The sequence below is a fragment of the Camellia sinensis genome, chromosome 3 (genome assembly GCF_055761805.1).
Source record: "Camellia sinensis isolate YWXY chromosome 3, ASM5576180v1, whole genome shotgun sequence".
Classification (NCBI taxonomy): Eukaryota; Viridiplantae; Streptophyta; class Magnoliopsida; order Ericales; family Theaceae; genus Camellia; species Camellia sinensis.
In genome coordinates, this window is record NC_138963.1 from 171,901,996 (window position 1) to 171,918,058 (window position 16,063).

The following is a 16,063-nucleotide window of genomic DNA, read 5'->3' on the forward strand; positions in this document are numbered from 1 at the left end:
ATATCTAATTGAGTTTTGAGAAAGTGAATGGAAACATAAGATCATAAATGAGATTTTGCAATCGAGCAATGGCATAGTCAATGGTCGGGCCTTTTGCCACACTGCCCACTTGGCTTGGGTTAAAATCTCAATGGTAAATTATATTAGTCTTGTATGAGATTTTGAGAAATTATAATATATTTTATAAAATTGATATAATTATAATAATTTTTTTAAATTTTTTTTAAGAATAGCACTATTCAATTTAATAAAATTATAGTTTTACCCTTACAGAAATTACTTGTAACAAATTTAAAATTTTAGTTTTACCCTTGTAGAAATTATTTGTAACAAATTTAAATACTACCTTTGTCTCAAATTCTCACTTTGGAAGGAAAAACAAGAATTTATTCTCATGTCAAAAATTTATTTTTTTTTCCACAAATTAAAAGTACTTAAAGAGATGTTTTAATTGGTGAAAATAAAAAATAAAAAAATTTGGTAGGAGAATAATAAGTTTATGAGTAATGTTATATGTATCAATTTGCTATATCAATTAATGTATCGACGGATGATGTGATACAATTTTAGAGGTTTTGAATATTTATAATTTGTATAATGGGTGGAGTCATAATTTTAAAATGGTATGTCATAACTATGTTAGTATACTAATTAATATACCAATTGATATATATAGTACCACCGTAAATTTATAGGAGGTTGTAATAAATTCTAAGGCAAGTTAAAGATTGAAGCAAACAATATAAGCCTAGAATTTAATGAATCAGTATATTTAGTGCTAGAAGCAAAGAATGTTATTCAACAATATCTCATGTAAACAAAAATACCAACCCAAACAATACAAGCCTAGAATTTAATGAATCAGTATATTTAGTGCTAGAAGCAAAGAATGTTATTCAACAATATCTCATGTAAACAAAAATACCAACCCAAACATAGGTGGTGTTTGATAAAACTGGAGGCTGAAAATTAAGTGTTAAAAGCGGGATTGTTTGGGATGTGTATATAAGTGTATTTTTTGATTTTTTGGATAAAAAAGTAAAAAAAAAAATGTATGTTTGGAATAATTTTTGTAACTTTTTACGAAAATATGTGTAATAAAATATTGTAGTAAAATCAAAATAATCATTCTACCCTTGTTGACTTTTTGACTTTTGAGTAGTTGAATTCAAAATTTTACCCACTATGCTTTCCCCACAAGCTTTTTTCAAAAAGTATGAACTTTTTGACTTTTTTAGTAGTTTTTTAACTTTTTGAATTTTGTAGGTTATCTCAAACAAAGCCAAATGTTGAATTGTTTAAGTTATAAAAATTATTTGACAAAAATTTAAGTGTTCAATTAAAAATAAGTTATTTGATAAGTATAAGATTAAATTTGAAATTTATCATTTTTAAATTGTGTATTTTAATTTTTGTATTATGATGATGGTGGTGGTGGTGGTAGTGGAGGTATAATAGTTGTAGTGGTAACAATGGTAGTGATAATAAAATGATAACAATGTTTATGACAATAATTACAGTGGTGATGAATGTGATAGTAGTAGTAGTGGTGGTAGCGGTGGCATGATGGTGGTGGTGATAGCGATAGTGATGATGGTAGTGTTAGCTGTAGCAATAATAGCGGTGGTGAAGGTGGCATGATGGCAGTGACAGTATTAGCGGTGGTGGTGGCATGATGGTGGTGGTAGTGAGTTTATATATTTTTTTATAAATTTAGTCAGAATTAAGTAAGTTTGATATAACTTAAAATTTTTCTAAATTTTAACTTACATTTTAAGAAACACTGAAATTTTTAAATAATATTAATTATTGTTATCAAACGAATTTAATTAATTATTACTTAATTAATTCAGTTTTAAGTGTCAAATCATGTTACCAAACAGCCCCATAAACCAGCATTGAAAAGAAAATTTTCCACAAAACAATTCAATGAGCACAAAATTACTAAATCCACAACTACATAACTATGAAGTAAACCAATTAGCTGCAAATTGAATTAAGTTCCTTTTAGATTTGGCACGACCCAAATTGGGGGCAACACGAGCTTTTTATATAGATTCGGTATGTGAAGTGACCGAAAGCTACCATCTTCCAAGTTGAAGACACCCCAGTCATCACCTGCAGGCCCATGACAAACATACCGTGCAAAGTAGACATGAGTTTGATCGGTGTAGTATATGCAGTTGGATTGACATCCTGGGAATTCCAAGGACGAAACACACACAGAATGATTGCCCCCCAAAAACAAGGCCCGGTTGCCAATGCTCTTGATTTGAACCCATGTCGCCTGTGATTTCCCAATTGGATTCGAGAAATCATCCTCCTCAATAGATTTCCAAAACCTTTGAACGAGCAGTAGATTGCCCTCCTGTGATTCAACGAGGTAAGTAGCTTGGACAAAAACACTGCTGCTTTTGGTCACATCCTTTTTTAACCACAAGTTTATTAATACTAGTAGTAATTCCAATCCTAAACAACTTGCTCCAACAGTTCACAGCATAAACTTGGCCTTTATGAAAAATATAACATCAGAAAATACATAGTCTCGTTTCATATACTCTCCTTTCAGTTTAATGAACTTCCAAGACTTATCTCCTGATCTCAAGAATGCCAATCTACGCATACCACCATAAATTATCACAACCTCGTAACTGTTTGGGTTTAGAAAAGGGTCCGATGATAGGATCCCCTTAATGATGAAGTAGTCATGATCATCGTCATTCACCCAATATTACTATTCACCAAAAGCATCATCAAGAACTGGAAGCTTAACGAACCCGCGGTTGATGAAGGGGTTTAAGAGAGTTATAGCAATGTTTGTTTTTCCGACAGTAAATAACCATCCAAATGAAGAACCACAAAACCTGTTTCGTCTTGATCGTCAGCATTGGGAGCTTATTATGACACGTTGCCTCTGCTTGTGATGATGATCATCATTATTATTATTATCCTCGAGAGCAATGTGACGCCATTGTTTACAGACAGCACTAAAATGTATGCAGTCCGAGAACTGATTTCTTGAATGCAACAGAGAAGTTCTTGGGGAAGCCACGCCCGGTGCCATTCTACAACGAGAGAGAGGAAGCCAATTACTAAACAGAGAACACTATTGTGATGTATTTTACAAGAAGGTTTCATCAGGCACGCATTTAAAAGACCAGTTCGTTTGGTTCCAATTTTTCAGTTTTCACATAATTTCACTTTTTTATTTTTTGTCTTTTAATGTTTTCAATGAATATTTTAATATTTTAAGTAAATTTTTTTTAATTTTTAGACACACCTAACATAAATACACTTAAAAAGTATAATATTTGTGAAAAAAAATCTTTAAAAAATACACTAAATACCAAAAAATACAAAAAAAAAAAAAATGAAAATTTAGTACATTTTCATATTTTTGTGTATTTATTAATTTTTAAAAATATTTTTTCACAAATATTTTATTATTTAGATACATCTAAGTAAAGTGCATCTAAAAAAGTAAAAAAATTACTTAAAATTTAAAAAATATTCACTAAAAACAAAAAAATACAAAAAATAAAAAACTCAGTTTTTAAAAAATTGAATTCAGAAAACTGAAACCAAACACATCCTCAAACTGTTACAAATTTTGGAGAGAAGGAATTTTTGTAAGTGTGCAACCGCAATGCCTGTGCAAGTAAGGCAAAAGAAATATTATGAGAAGAATGATATTTTTATTGCTTCAGATTTATAATTATAATAAGTTTACAAAAATTGCATTTAAAACATATAACGTAGATGTATCAAAATTTTTAATACACATATCATTCATCAATGAATGATTCACATTAATTTTGACAACAATGTTAGGTAGTTCAAAATTTTGTGACTCAAATAGCTCAAATGCTCAAAACGACGCCATTTTGAATGTAAAACGATGTCGTTTTGACAAATTTAAGCCATTTAAACTACAAATTTTTGAGCTATCAAACATTTTCCATTGAGCAATTGTTGGGGTTATTAGAGTTATAGTTGAAGTTGTCAACAGTTCATTTAGTTAATAAATCCTATTATTTAGGATATGTGGATAGAGTCTGACCATTTCCTTAGTAAGTTACCACGTTATTAGGATCAGTAAAACGTGGGTTGTTTTTCTGTTTCAATCTTATCTCTTTATAAAGCTATATATAAACCAATAGCTTGTTTTGAATAAGATGACATTTTCCAGATATTTTTCTCTGAATTGCTTTGTGCTTATAGTTTACAACAATCTGGTATCAGAGCCCCATCACGGGGCCTGATTGTGAGAGAAGAGAAACCGCAGTTTTTCTTAAGAAGATAAAGAGTGAGAAGAGAGAGAGTTCAAGTATGGCAGTTGAAAATAATTTCGTTCAACCTGCAATTCATAAGTTTGATGGTCATTACGATAATTGGTCCATGCTTATGGAAAATTTTCTTCGTTCAAAGGAGTATTGGAGTTTGGTGGAGACTGGAATCCTTGCTGCAGCAGAAGGAGCGGAGCTTATTGACACACAACAAAAAACCATTGCAGACCAAAAGCTGAAAGACTTAAAGGTCAAGAATTATTTATTCCAAGCCATAGATCGAACCATTATGGAGACGATCCTCAACAGAGACACTGCCAAGCACATCTGGAACTCTTTGAAGCAGAAGTACCAGGGTTCCACAAGAGTCAAAAGAGCACAGCTCCAAGCTCTTCGGAAGGAGTTTGAGGTCCTCCAGATGAAAGAGGGTGAGAGTGTTGATGCGTACTTCGCTCGAACACTCATCATAGCAAACAAGATGAAGATTCATGGTGAAAACATGCCGCAAGTGGTGATCATTGAAAAGATCTTGAGATCAATGACCTCAAGGTTCGACTATGTTGTGTGTTCAGTTGAAGAGTCTAATAATTTAGACACCTTAACCATTGATGAGTTGTAGAGCAGCTTACTGGTACATAAGCAGAGGATGAACGGGCATGGAGGAGATGAGCAGGCATTAAAGGTGACCTACGATGATAGAATTGGTGGCCGAGGAGGCAGTCGAGCTCGTGGAGCTTTTCGAGGTAGAGGTAGAGGAAGAGGTAGACAAGCATTCAACAAGGCTACAGTTGAGTGTTATAAGTGTCATCAATTAGGGCACTTTAAAAATAAGTGTCCTAATTGGGAGAAGAAAGTGAATTATGCTGAGCTTGAGGAGACAAAAGAAATGTTGCTGATGCTATATGTGGAGCTTAATCAATCAAGGAGAGAAGATGTCTGGTTCCTTGACTCAGGGTGTAGCAATCATATGTGTGCAAATAAGGAGTGGTTCTTTGATCTTGATGAGGAATTCCGGCAATTAGTGAAGCTCGAGAATAATTCCAAGATGGTTGTGTTGGGAAAGGGTAACATTAGATTGCAAATTGCTGGAATTACTTAGGTACTCACTGATGTTTTTCTATATACCTGAGTTGCAAAATAAGTTATTAAGTGTTGGACAAATGCAAGAAAAAGGTATAGCTATTTTGATACAACATGGAGAATGTAGAGTCTATCATCCCAAGAAAGGGCTTATTATGCAAACAGCTATGTCTGCCAACAGGATGTTCATATTGCTTGCAAGAATTCTGCCGAAAGCTTCCACTTGTTTCCAAACAATTCTTGAAGACAACACTCACCTTTGGTACTACAGATATGGGCATCTAAGTTTCAAGGGTCTGAGAACATTACAATATAAGCAAATGGTGAGCGGGTTGCCACAGTTGAAGGCACCATCCAAAATATGCACTGATTGTATGGTGGGAAAATAACACAGGAATGCAATTCCAAAAAAGAGTTTATGGAGAGCATCATAAATACTATAGTTGGTACACCCTGACATCTGCGGGCCCATCAAACCTATTTCAAATAGTAAGAAGAGGTATTTCATAAGCTTTATTGATGATTATAGTCGTAAGGTGTGGATATATTTCCTTGCTGAAAAATCTGAAGCTTTTACTATCTTCAAGAATTATAAAAACCTTGTTGAGAAAGAGACAGGAGCTTTTATTCATTGTTTGTGCATAGATAGGGGTAGAGAGTTCACATCTCATGAGTTCAATGTTTTTTGCAAAGCTAATGGTATTTGCAGGCAGCTCACTGCAGCTTACACTCCCCAACAAAATGGAGTGGCTAAGCGCAAGAACAGGACAATCATGAACATGGTTAGAAGTATGTTATCGGAGAAGCAAGTTCCAAAGAATTTCTAGCCAGAAGTAGTAAATTGGATAGCATATGTGCTCAATAGAAGTCCTACATTGGCATTGAAAGATATGACTCCTGAAGAGGCTTGGAGTGGTGTCAAACCCAATGTTGATTATTTTCAAGTTTTTGGATGCATTGGCCATGTTTGTGTGCCAAACAGCAAGAGAAAGAAGCTGGATGATAAGAGTTTTCAGTGTGTATTGCTAGGGATGAGTGAAGAGTCTAAAGCATATAGACTATATGATCCAGCGTCCAAGAAGATAGTTGTAAGCAAAGATGTGTTTTTTGAAGAAAATGAGTGTTGGGATTGGGGGAGAAGTAATGAAGAAACAAGACTTGATATCCTCGAGTGGGGAGATAGTAATGAAGAAGGAAGTGAACATGATCAAAGTGAAGAAGAATCTGAAAAGGAGATGGCAGCAGAAGAAGAATGAGGAGAGGTTAGCTTATCTTCAAGTGAGTCACCTGGAAAGAATTCTCCAACATCTGAAGAAAGCTCACCAGAACGGAGGAATAGAAGAGTACCGTTTTGGATGGAAGATTATGTGAGTGGGGGAGAATTTTCAGAAGAAGAAGTTGAGCACAACAATTTGATTCTATTTACCTCAACTACAAATCTGACTACCTTTGAAGAAGCTGTTCAGAGTTCCAAGTGGAGAGTTGCCATGGACTTGGAGATAGAAACGATTGAAAGAAATGGGACTTGGAAGCTGACAGATCTGCCTAAAGGAATGAAGAAGATTGGAGTAAAGTGGGTTTTCAAAACTAAACTCAACGAAAATGGCGAGGTTGACAAGTGTAAGGCTTGGTTGGTGGCAAAAGGGTATGCACAACAGCATGGCATAGATTATACTGAGGTGTTTGCACCTGTGGCTAGGTGGGATACGATTCGAATGGTAATTGCTTTAGCAACCTGAAATAGTTGGAGTGTGTATCAGCTTGACGTCAAAAGTGCTTTCTTGCATGGAGAGTTAAATGAAGCAGTGTTTGTTGAGCAACCACAAGGTTATGAGAAAGAAAGGTGAAGAGTATAAGGTGCACAAATTGAAAAAGGCATTGTATGGCCTAAACAAGCCTCTCGTGCATGGTACAGCCGGATTGAAGCATATTTTGTCAAAGAAGGATTTGAGAGGTGCAGCTGTGAACACACCTTATTCATAAAAACAGGAGATGGAGGTAAAATTTTGATTGTTAGCTTATATGTTGATGATCTAATTTTTACCGGTAATGATGAAAGCATGTTTGTTAAGATCAAGAATTCTGTGAAACTTGAATTTGATATGATTGATTTGCGAAAAATGAAATATTTTCTTGGTGTGGAGGCTTTACAAAATCCTGGAGGCATTTATATTAGTCAAAGAAAGTAGGCAAAAGAAGTTTTGGAGAGGTTTAGGATTGAGAAGAGTAATAGTGTAAAGAATCCCATTGTTTCTGGCGTTAGACTAATGAAGGATGAAGAAGGAGTCAAGGTGAACGCTACCATGTACAAACAATTGGTTGGAAGTCTTATGTATCTAACTGCAACAAGGCCGGATTTGATGTATGTGGTGTCTCTCATTAGCAGATTTATGGCAAGTCCAACTGAGTTGCATTTGCAAGCAGCGAAAAGGGTGTTAAGATACGTGAAAGGTACTGTGGATTTGGGAGTCTTTTATCAAAAGGAGGGTAATGGAGAGTTGATGGCATATACAGACAGTGATTATGCAGGAAATGTAGATGACAGGAAAAGTATTTCTAGTTATGTGTTTCTACTCAGTTAAGGAGCTGTGTCCCGATCCTTTAAAAAATAGCCTGTAGTTGCTTTGTCCACTACTGAAGCATAGTTTGTGGCAGCAGCCTCTTGTGCTTGTCAAGGTGTGTGGATGAGGAGAGTATTGGAGAAGCTTGGTCATTCTCAAGGCAAGTGTACCACTGTGTTATGTGACAACAGTTCTACCATTAAGTTATCCAAGAACCCAGTCATGCATGGACGCAACAAACACATTGACGTAAGGTTTCATTTCTTGCCTGATTTGACCAGAGATGGAGTTGTTGAGCTGAAGCATTGTGTCACACAAGAACAAGTTGCAGACATTATGACAAAACCACTTAAGCTGGATGTCTTCTTGAAGCTGCGTGAGTCAATGAGTGTGTGTGTAGTACCACGAGTAAACTGAAAGCATTACTGCAATCAGTTTAGGGGAGAAATTGTTGGGGTTGTCAGAGTTATAGTTGAAGTTGTCAACAGTTCATTCAGTTAATAAATCCTATTATTTAGGATATGTGGATAGAGTCTGATCATTTCCTTAGTCAGTTACCATGTTATTAGGATCAGTAAAACGTGGGCTGTTTTTTTGTTTCAATCTTATCTCTTTGTAAGGCTATATAAAAGCCAATAGCTTGTTTTGAATAAGATGACATTTTTCAGATATTTTTCTCTGAATTGCTTTGTGCTTAGAGTTTACAACAGTAATCACTTCCAATTTTAGTTAAATGCAATTAGTGGTGTCTTTTTTTGGGGTGACAAATATTTCGTTATTTATTATAATTACAAGGAAAAAAAAATTAATGTTGTGTATTATTTAGAACAAATTAATGCATTTAAGTATAAATGTTTCAATGATAATTGTGAGTTAATTTGTAAAACCATAAAAGTAAGTAACTGATTGGTAAATTTAATTAGATATTTTTTTATTACAATTACCTTAATGATTCTTAAATTAAAACATTTATTGATTAAAGAAAAATGCACATCATTATTGGGTTCTATAACAATCTTATAATTTACAGTAATAATAAATACTCAAAGCATCAATGTGTGATTTACATTATTTTGTTAAAAGAAAAAATAAAGAGTAATACTAACTAAATACTCAATTTTTTTTATTTATTTATCCAAATACATCAATATGTGATTCACATTAATTCTTTTAAAAGATAAAGCAAGCAATAATATAAAATACTCAAAAATTTACTCAATTTTATCTGAAAAATTCAATGTGTGATTACTTCACCTTCAATATTAAAATTTTCATGATAAGCTTTTTAAAAAAAGGGAAGGAACCTCAATGGCGAAATTTGCCAAATTGTGTGGTGTTGTCTGTGCTTGAGGAACAGTATCTTCTGAAATTGGCAAAATGGTTGAGGTTGAAAATAAAAGCTACAACAGTTTGATTAAGAAAATTAAAGTGAGCAACTTTAGGAAGAAAAAGGCCAAAAGAAAAAAAAAAAGAAAAAAAAAAGAAAAGGAAAGAAACCTGTCAATGGTTTGAATGAAAGAAAACCTTTGAAAAGTTTGTGAAACAATATAAAAGTAAAGTAAGCCTTCAAATTTGAGTTTCAAAATCCGTAATTGGTGTCAATAGAAGGCGGGCAGTTAAGGTGGGTTAGTGTTTTTGCTACTGTGTCCTTTTAATAAGCTTCTGTTTGTATAATAGAATAGATAGAATAGTTGTTTTCTCCGTAGTGATTTTTTTCGTGACTGATATAGTTTGAGACATCCTATTGCTAGTTAGTCTCTCGGCTAAGTAAGCTATAGAGTATGAATACACCATCAAGCACGTCATACTTCTGCATATGTACTGTATCCTATTGTTTTGAGATTTTACTATATCGATGTACTACATGTTTCATAATAGTAAGTTTGAATTTTTTTTTTTTTTTTTTTGTGACACAAGAAGTCTCAAAACAGTGCATGCTACAAGTAGGTTTCTAGTCTTATATGTATGTATGAACGTATATATCAATGTATCTATGATACAAAGGGGAAATTGAATAGTTCACTACAAGAATTAACACTTTTGGCAACAAAAAAATTGGTCGCTAAAAGCTCATTTTTAGTCGGCAAAAGTTATTCGCGACCAATTTTTTTGGTTGCTACTTTGGTCGCCAATTGAGGGTCAGCAAAAGTAATTCGCGACCAAAATTTTGGTTGGTCGGGAAAAGTTAAATTTGCCGTCTAAATTTTTGGTCGCTAAATATATCATTACTGCGACTAATCTATTTTGTCGCTAAGACATTTTGGTCGCGAAAAGTCACCTTTTGCCGACCAAATATTTGGTAACGTTACCGGAATAATTTGAGTGATGATAAATGAACTAAACTATAAAAAATAAATTTGTTTACGGGTAATTTTTGGTATAAAAAATAGATAGAGTTAGAAAACAGGTAGACATTAAAAAATAAAAATAAAAATAAAATTTTTTTCTAGGGGAAATTACAAAAAAAAAAAAAAAAAAGTTCCAAATTTTGACACTTCTAACAAAATTAATCCTAAAATTTTAATTTTATCAATTTAAATTCCAATATTTTAAATTATTTTCAATCTAAATGATTCGCCTATTTTTCTTAGTAAAATCGACGGAAAAAAGACTTTGAGTTTAAACACTAAAATACATCTTTTCCGTTAGTTTATTTAATGAAAAAAAAATTAAAAATTCAGAATTTATTTTGTTAAAATAATCAAAGTTTGTGATTTTTTGAATAATTTTCCCTATTTCCTAAAAGCATGCATGATGTTTTCAAATAAAAATTAGGGAAAGACTATATATGGTACACACCACTCAAATATGCACCTTATAATTAAAAAATAAAATGATATAATTCTATACTTTCTAAGTCATAATTTAAAATAAAATAAAAAAAATCATAACTAGATATAACCAAAGATATTATGATTTGTGACTTAACTATTGTCATAATTAAAGAAAAAATTAATCATAATTATTAAAAAAAATGACATGACTAAGTGTATATATTAGGTAGCTTTTAAGGGGGTATATATTAGAATTTAGTTCAATAGAAGAAAGAAAAAAACTAGTAATTTATTATTACAGTCTAGTTCCCAAAAAATAAAAAATAAAAAATAAAAATAAAAATTATTATTATTACAGTCAACCAACCATTCTTAAAGCATAAACTGCAAGCAAAAGTAAAAGAAGATTCCTTAAAAGCATCACCCAAAAGAAAAAGAAAAAGTTTTATGGGTTTCTCAAGGGCAAATGGATATAAAAACAAACAATTACAGAATCACATTCTAAACCAAAATCAAATACAGAATCTGAGTTGTGTTGGAGTTTTCTCTTTTCATCAATTTTAAATAATAAAATGTATTCAATTATCAAACCATGAAAAGGGGGGGGGGGGGGGGTGGTTATATAATTCAAAGCTCCATATCTTCTAATGAAGAGATGATTAAAAACAAAATGCACAAGTTTGTTTACCTTTTGACGAAGACTACCAAATTCAAGTATCTTCTGCAAGAGTTTCTGGTTTGCTGTGTATGTTTGCCTATTTGCTGCCTTCTGTAAGAGTTTCCTGTTTTGCTGGCCCGATTTGCATCACATGCATTGAAGGAAATCAAAGAGGCAAGGAAAAATGGAAGATATGAAAGGCATTTGCCTGATCGAACAACAAAGCAAGTAGGAAAAATAAAATTTGGAAACTTAATCAAGGAGGCAATACTATGAAGCACAAGCACCTCTCCGGAGGTGATGTATAAGTGTCGGATACGGACACACTCCAAACACGTGTCGGACATGTTGGAGACATGCTGAGAACACACTGGGACTCACTGAGAACCATTTAAAAAAAATAATTAAAAATGAACTTGTGTTTACTATAATAGTATAACAAATGTTGATAAATATCGTAAAATTAAATATTTGACTTAAAATAATTATTAAATATTTAAAAATATGACACATAATAAATGTATAAAATCATATCTTTTGCACATGCCTCTAACGCGTCGTGTCCTAAATTTTTTGAAATTTGCGTGTCCTTGTCCGTGTTGTGTCATGTGTCCATGTCTGTGTTTCTTAGCAAGCATACATGCAGTAGAATTAAGAAGCATCGGTCAACAAAAGTGAGAATGCAGAACAAATATATGAGATATGTTTTTGATCTTAATGCATGACCTATTAATGAGAAAAACTTTCTACAAAAGAAATGAATATCCACTCTCAGTGTTAACAATGATATTGCTTTATTCAGTTATGTTTTCGATATTTGTTTTTAGTTGGAATTTTCTGACGGCTATCATGGAAGTTCCTTTCTTTAAGGTCATTGATCATGTTTTTACTTGATCTCCTTTAGATGTCTGTATGGTTTTAAGTAATGCTTTATGCCTTCAATAACATGCGTCTGTAAATGCTGTTTTTTATTATCTTTTAGCTCCATATCATAGAGGGTGGCTTTATTATTGTCTTTGTATTTCTCTTGTTGATATTACTGAAAATTATTAGAGCAAATCAGGTAACAGGGCTGTATCTTTTTCAAGGTTCAACTACCAGAAGGAGTGGCACCATTCATGCATATTAATCAAAATGATTTCTGGGGTTGTAAGTCTTTTATCCTCATTCTTGTTTCCCTTATTGAGGATCTTTCTTTTGCTTGCTGACAACCCAAGCACAACCACATTTTTTTCCCTCTTTCTTTTTTCTTCCTCTTTCTTTCCTTCATTGTTTTTTTCTTCTTCATTTACTTCATTTCTTTCTCAATACCCCATGGCTGATTCAGCGCATCACAACCATTGCCAGGATAACCAATCACATTGGAGCAAAACCCCATAAACTCATGCAAATAAGCCACTATTTCCTTAACTTCATTTGGAGCAACACGATTATGTTTTTTTTCTTCTTTCTTTGTATTTATTGAGTATGTGCAGCCACAACCCCTGTTTGATTGAATAGGTGGTGTTGCGTCTGAGTCGTAGAGTATGGCAGGAATTGGATACTAAATGAATCAGAGGCTCATAAATTTGCTACTAAATTCCCTGGGAAGATGTCACAGATTTTTTTGTATTGGAATTCTTACTTCCTCTTGGCCTTCTGTTTGGCACCTGACGGTACTACTCCAACACCACTACCCTGTGGATCAACTCCACAACCGCACCCACAGACTGTTTGCATGCTTGAGACATGCAAACAACGTTTCACCAAAACAAACACATGTAAAAAATACATCATAATTCAGATGAAACAGAAAATCTAGTACAAAATTACACATAAATTTCTTCAACTTGTGGTTACCTTCATTCCATTGGTAAATGATATTTTTGGTTATGATTGCCAAGAGATACTAAACCTTGCATCAGTCTCTCTTTTTGACCTCTTTTACACAGAGATGGAGATGCCGAGGGGATGACCAGTGGGTGGAACCGCATACTATGGCGATACTGCCCACTTCAAGTGAGTTCGCACACAAAAATGATATTTTCTGCAAGGTCTTCTTTTCAAGTGAGATTGCAAAACTAAATGCACACAATTCAAGAAGATCAATGGCAGGAAGGAATTGGATACGTATAGCCATTAGATGGGACGACAACATAGAGTTCCTAAAAGTTCCTGGGGTTTTTTATTAGTTGCGTAAAATGTGGAGTTAAGTGGAATTAATGTCTTTTCGTATTTGCTGTCAGCAGTTAATTAAACTGTATATGACAGATTTGTATATGAGTAATTTTGTATGAAAAAATGTCCACGGAACTTCATAAACAGGGATTCACCAATTGGTGTTCTCCCTTTATAGACTAGTATTTAGTATAGATACAATGAGGTATTGTTTGTAACCTTTTTGGTCTGAGGAGTGCAAACAGGTATAAAGGAATTATGAAATGGAATTATCTGCCTTAAGTAATTCTGTTCTAGTTATCTTCCCTGGCATTGACATATTATTTTGGTCTTGCAGCCATCCAAATTGTGAGACTAGGAAGTGGATAGTTTTGGGGGAAATAAGGGTTGGTATATTTGTGGAGCAAGATATTTCCGTTGAAAATGAATTGGCATATGATTATAATGTTGAATGGTATGGTGGTGCTAAGGTTCAATGTCAGTGTGGGGCACCTAACTGTTCTAAATTTCTCAGGGCAAAGTCTTCTGCTTTCCTGGTGAGTTCAAAGCGATAACTTTTGAAGTCTATATTTGAAGATACATTAACATCTCATTTGACATTCATTCTCCTGATGGAATTTGAGTGATGAAAAAAAAAAAAAAATTTGAAAATGAATTTAAGCAAGCTATTAAAAGGCAGCTGCTTATACTAAAGGGTGATGTGTGGTTTTGTGAGTGAGAAAATGTTGTAATAATGTGTCCAATAAAGTTGTAATGTGTAGTCTCCTAAAGGGTCTTGTGTATTTGCCATGTATGTAACACTTGGCTGTATGAGTGTCTTGTTATAATTATAATATTTGAATTTTTTGTATATTAGTTTATTCACCTTATCTAGCAGTGAACTCATTGTCCTTTTTTTTTTTATAATGTTTTTCCATTTCTTTAACAGGTGCATAATCATGTGTTGGAAGACAGCGATGAAAGGTAATGGGTTATGCATTTATTACTCAAAATTTATAGGCAGTTATAGTCCTTTTCACCTACGCTTTGTAATGTTGTATTGAAACTCATTTCAAAATTTGTTACCAAACTTGATTATATATGTATGGTAATTTGTTGAGCACAAAAAGTTGAGGATTCCTATTTACCAAAATGATGAATTGCATAAGGATTTCATGAACAAATTGAATATTTAATTATATGCTAGTGTCTCCATTTTTCCCTTTCCTTTTTGGTGCAATAGTTGCTACACTAACTCTCTTTATTTTATCATTTTTACAGGTACCTGTGAGCAAAGAAAAGAAGAAGGTGCTTGTAAATCAACCTTCTTGCCAATCATAGCAACAAGCCCCATTTGGGTGCTCGTGTGTTTCATTCTCTGATTGACATCTTGTCAGTAGTGATCATTGTACATTTTGAGTACATAAAGCTGCATTTAAATCATCACTGGCTAAGTACTTCAACTTACATAGATGTGTGATTTTTATTTATTTGTTTATTTTAACAAGTAATATGTAAATAACTGAGAAGGGACACTCCTCTCTAAACCAAAAGAATAGATAAAGGAGTGTAGATCCTCTCAAAAGACCTCTTGTCGCATTCCCTTCATAAAGTCCACATAACACAAAGCTGCCTTTTCCCAAGTCTTTCTTTCTCATCAGAGACCAACAAGAACCTCAGGCTGATGAAAGCTCACTGACAGAAGTTGGCATTTGTTTCTGGATAATTTAATTATTGAACGGCCTTAGTTGTTTGAGGCTGTTGAACTTGTTACCTCATTGTTTAGTTGGCAAGCACCATTAGAAGTCTCTACTTATCTGAGGTTGTGAATCCAAGTAGGGGTCATTTAGTTCTTGACAATTTAAATCATATTTGCATGAATTGCTTGTTTTCTACCCAAGTCATCATCAAATCCAAATTATGTTTGTAATTTCTCCCAATTTTACTAGCCAAGGTGCTGAGTGTAACTGTGTTGCTGATGTATAATTAAATGAAGTACTTAAATACAAGAAACAATTAAATAAAAATTATTAGGAAAAATGATTTTGTAGCTAGTGGGAAGAATGATTTCTGTGCAGTAATGGATGGTAGTGTTGAATCTGAATCTCATTTGGAGTCCAGTGCTGTAGTTGTTGAGACACTCTATTCGGTTCCCACATAAGGTGTGGTAATGAATAGGGCAAAAACTGAAGTAAGCAAACAGAAGAAATTATTTTCGCAAGATACTTAGCATGTCTTTCCACCCAAAAATCCAATGATATCTCGAATTCGAAGTAATAGTACTGGTCATAATAATCAATTTGGATCAGTCTCTGCTTCAAAGAAAAAAGCACCACATATTGGTAACAAAAAGTCAAAATATAGTGATGGAAGGCAAGTTGATGCAAGACGCGTTGCCCAACTATTTCCGTCAAAGGTAGCACAAGAGGAAATCATCAAATGTGAGGTACAAGCTGTATACTCTCCCAGCTATGGCAGTGTACTTAAACTTTACATTTCTTGGCTTTTATGTTCACTTTTCAATCCATTTCTCTATTAAGTGATATATGCTATAAATTCAGGGTTAGG

At 33.5% G+C, this 16,063-nt stretch overlaps 2 protein-coding genes across 3 annotated transcripts; both read left to right on the forward strand.

Moving 5' to 3' along the window:
• The first annotated feature begins 4,186 nt into the window (after nt 1–4,186).
• Nucleotides 4,187–8,594, forward strand: LOC114277685 (retrovirus-related Pol polyprotein from transposon TNT 1-94). Its single transcript, XM_082921430.1, is given in 1 exon segment — nt 4,187–8,594. A coding segment is annotated over 1 exon segment (1,056 nt). The 5' UTR covers nt 4,187–4,329; the 3' UTR covers nt 5,386–8,594.
• A 3,440-nt stretch (nt 8,595–12,034) lies between these two features.
• Nucleotides 12,035–14,938, forward strand: LOC114277697 (histone-lysine N-methyltransferase ASHH1-like). 2 transcript variants are annotated; one of them, XM_082917733.1, is made up of 4 exons: nt 12,035–13,357; nt 13,854–14,052; nt 14,445–14,479; nt 14,777–14,938. In XM_082917733.1, the coding sequence occupies exons 2-4, from the start codon at nt 13,940–13,942 to the stop codon at nt 14,875–14,877; spliced, it is 249 nt and encodes an 82-aa protein (XP_082773859.1). In that variant the 5' UTR covers nt 12,035–13,357; nt 13,854–13,939; the 3' UTR covers nt 14,878–14,938. The 2 variants fall into 2 exon arrangements, with proteins under 2 accessions (XP_082773859.1, XP_082773858.1); XM_082917732.1 differs by having other exon boundaries at nt 12,035–14,052.
• The last annotated feature ends 1,125 nt before the right edge of the window (nt 14,939–16,063 follow it).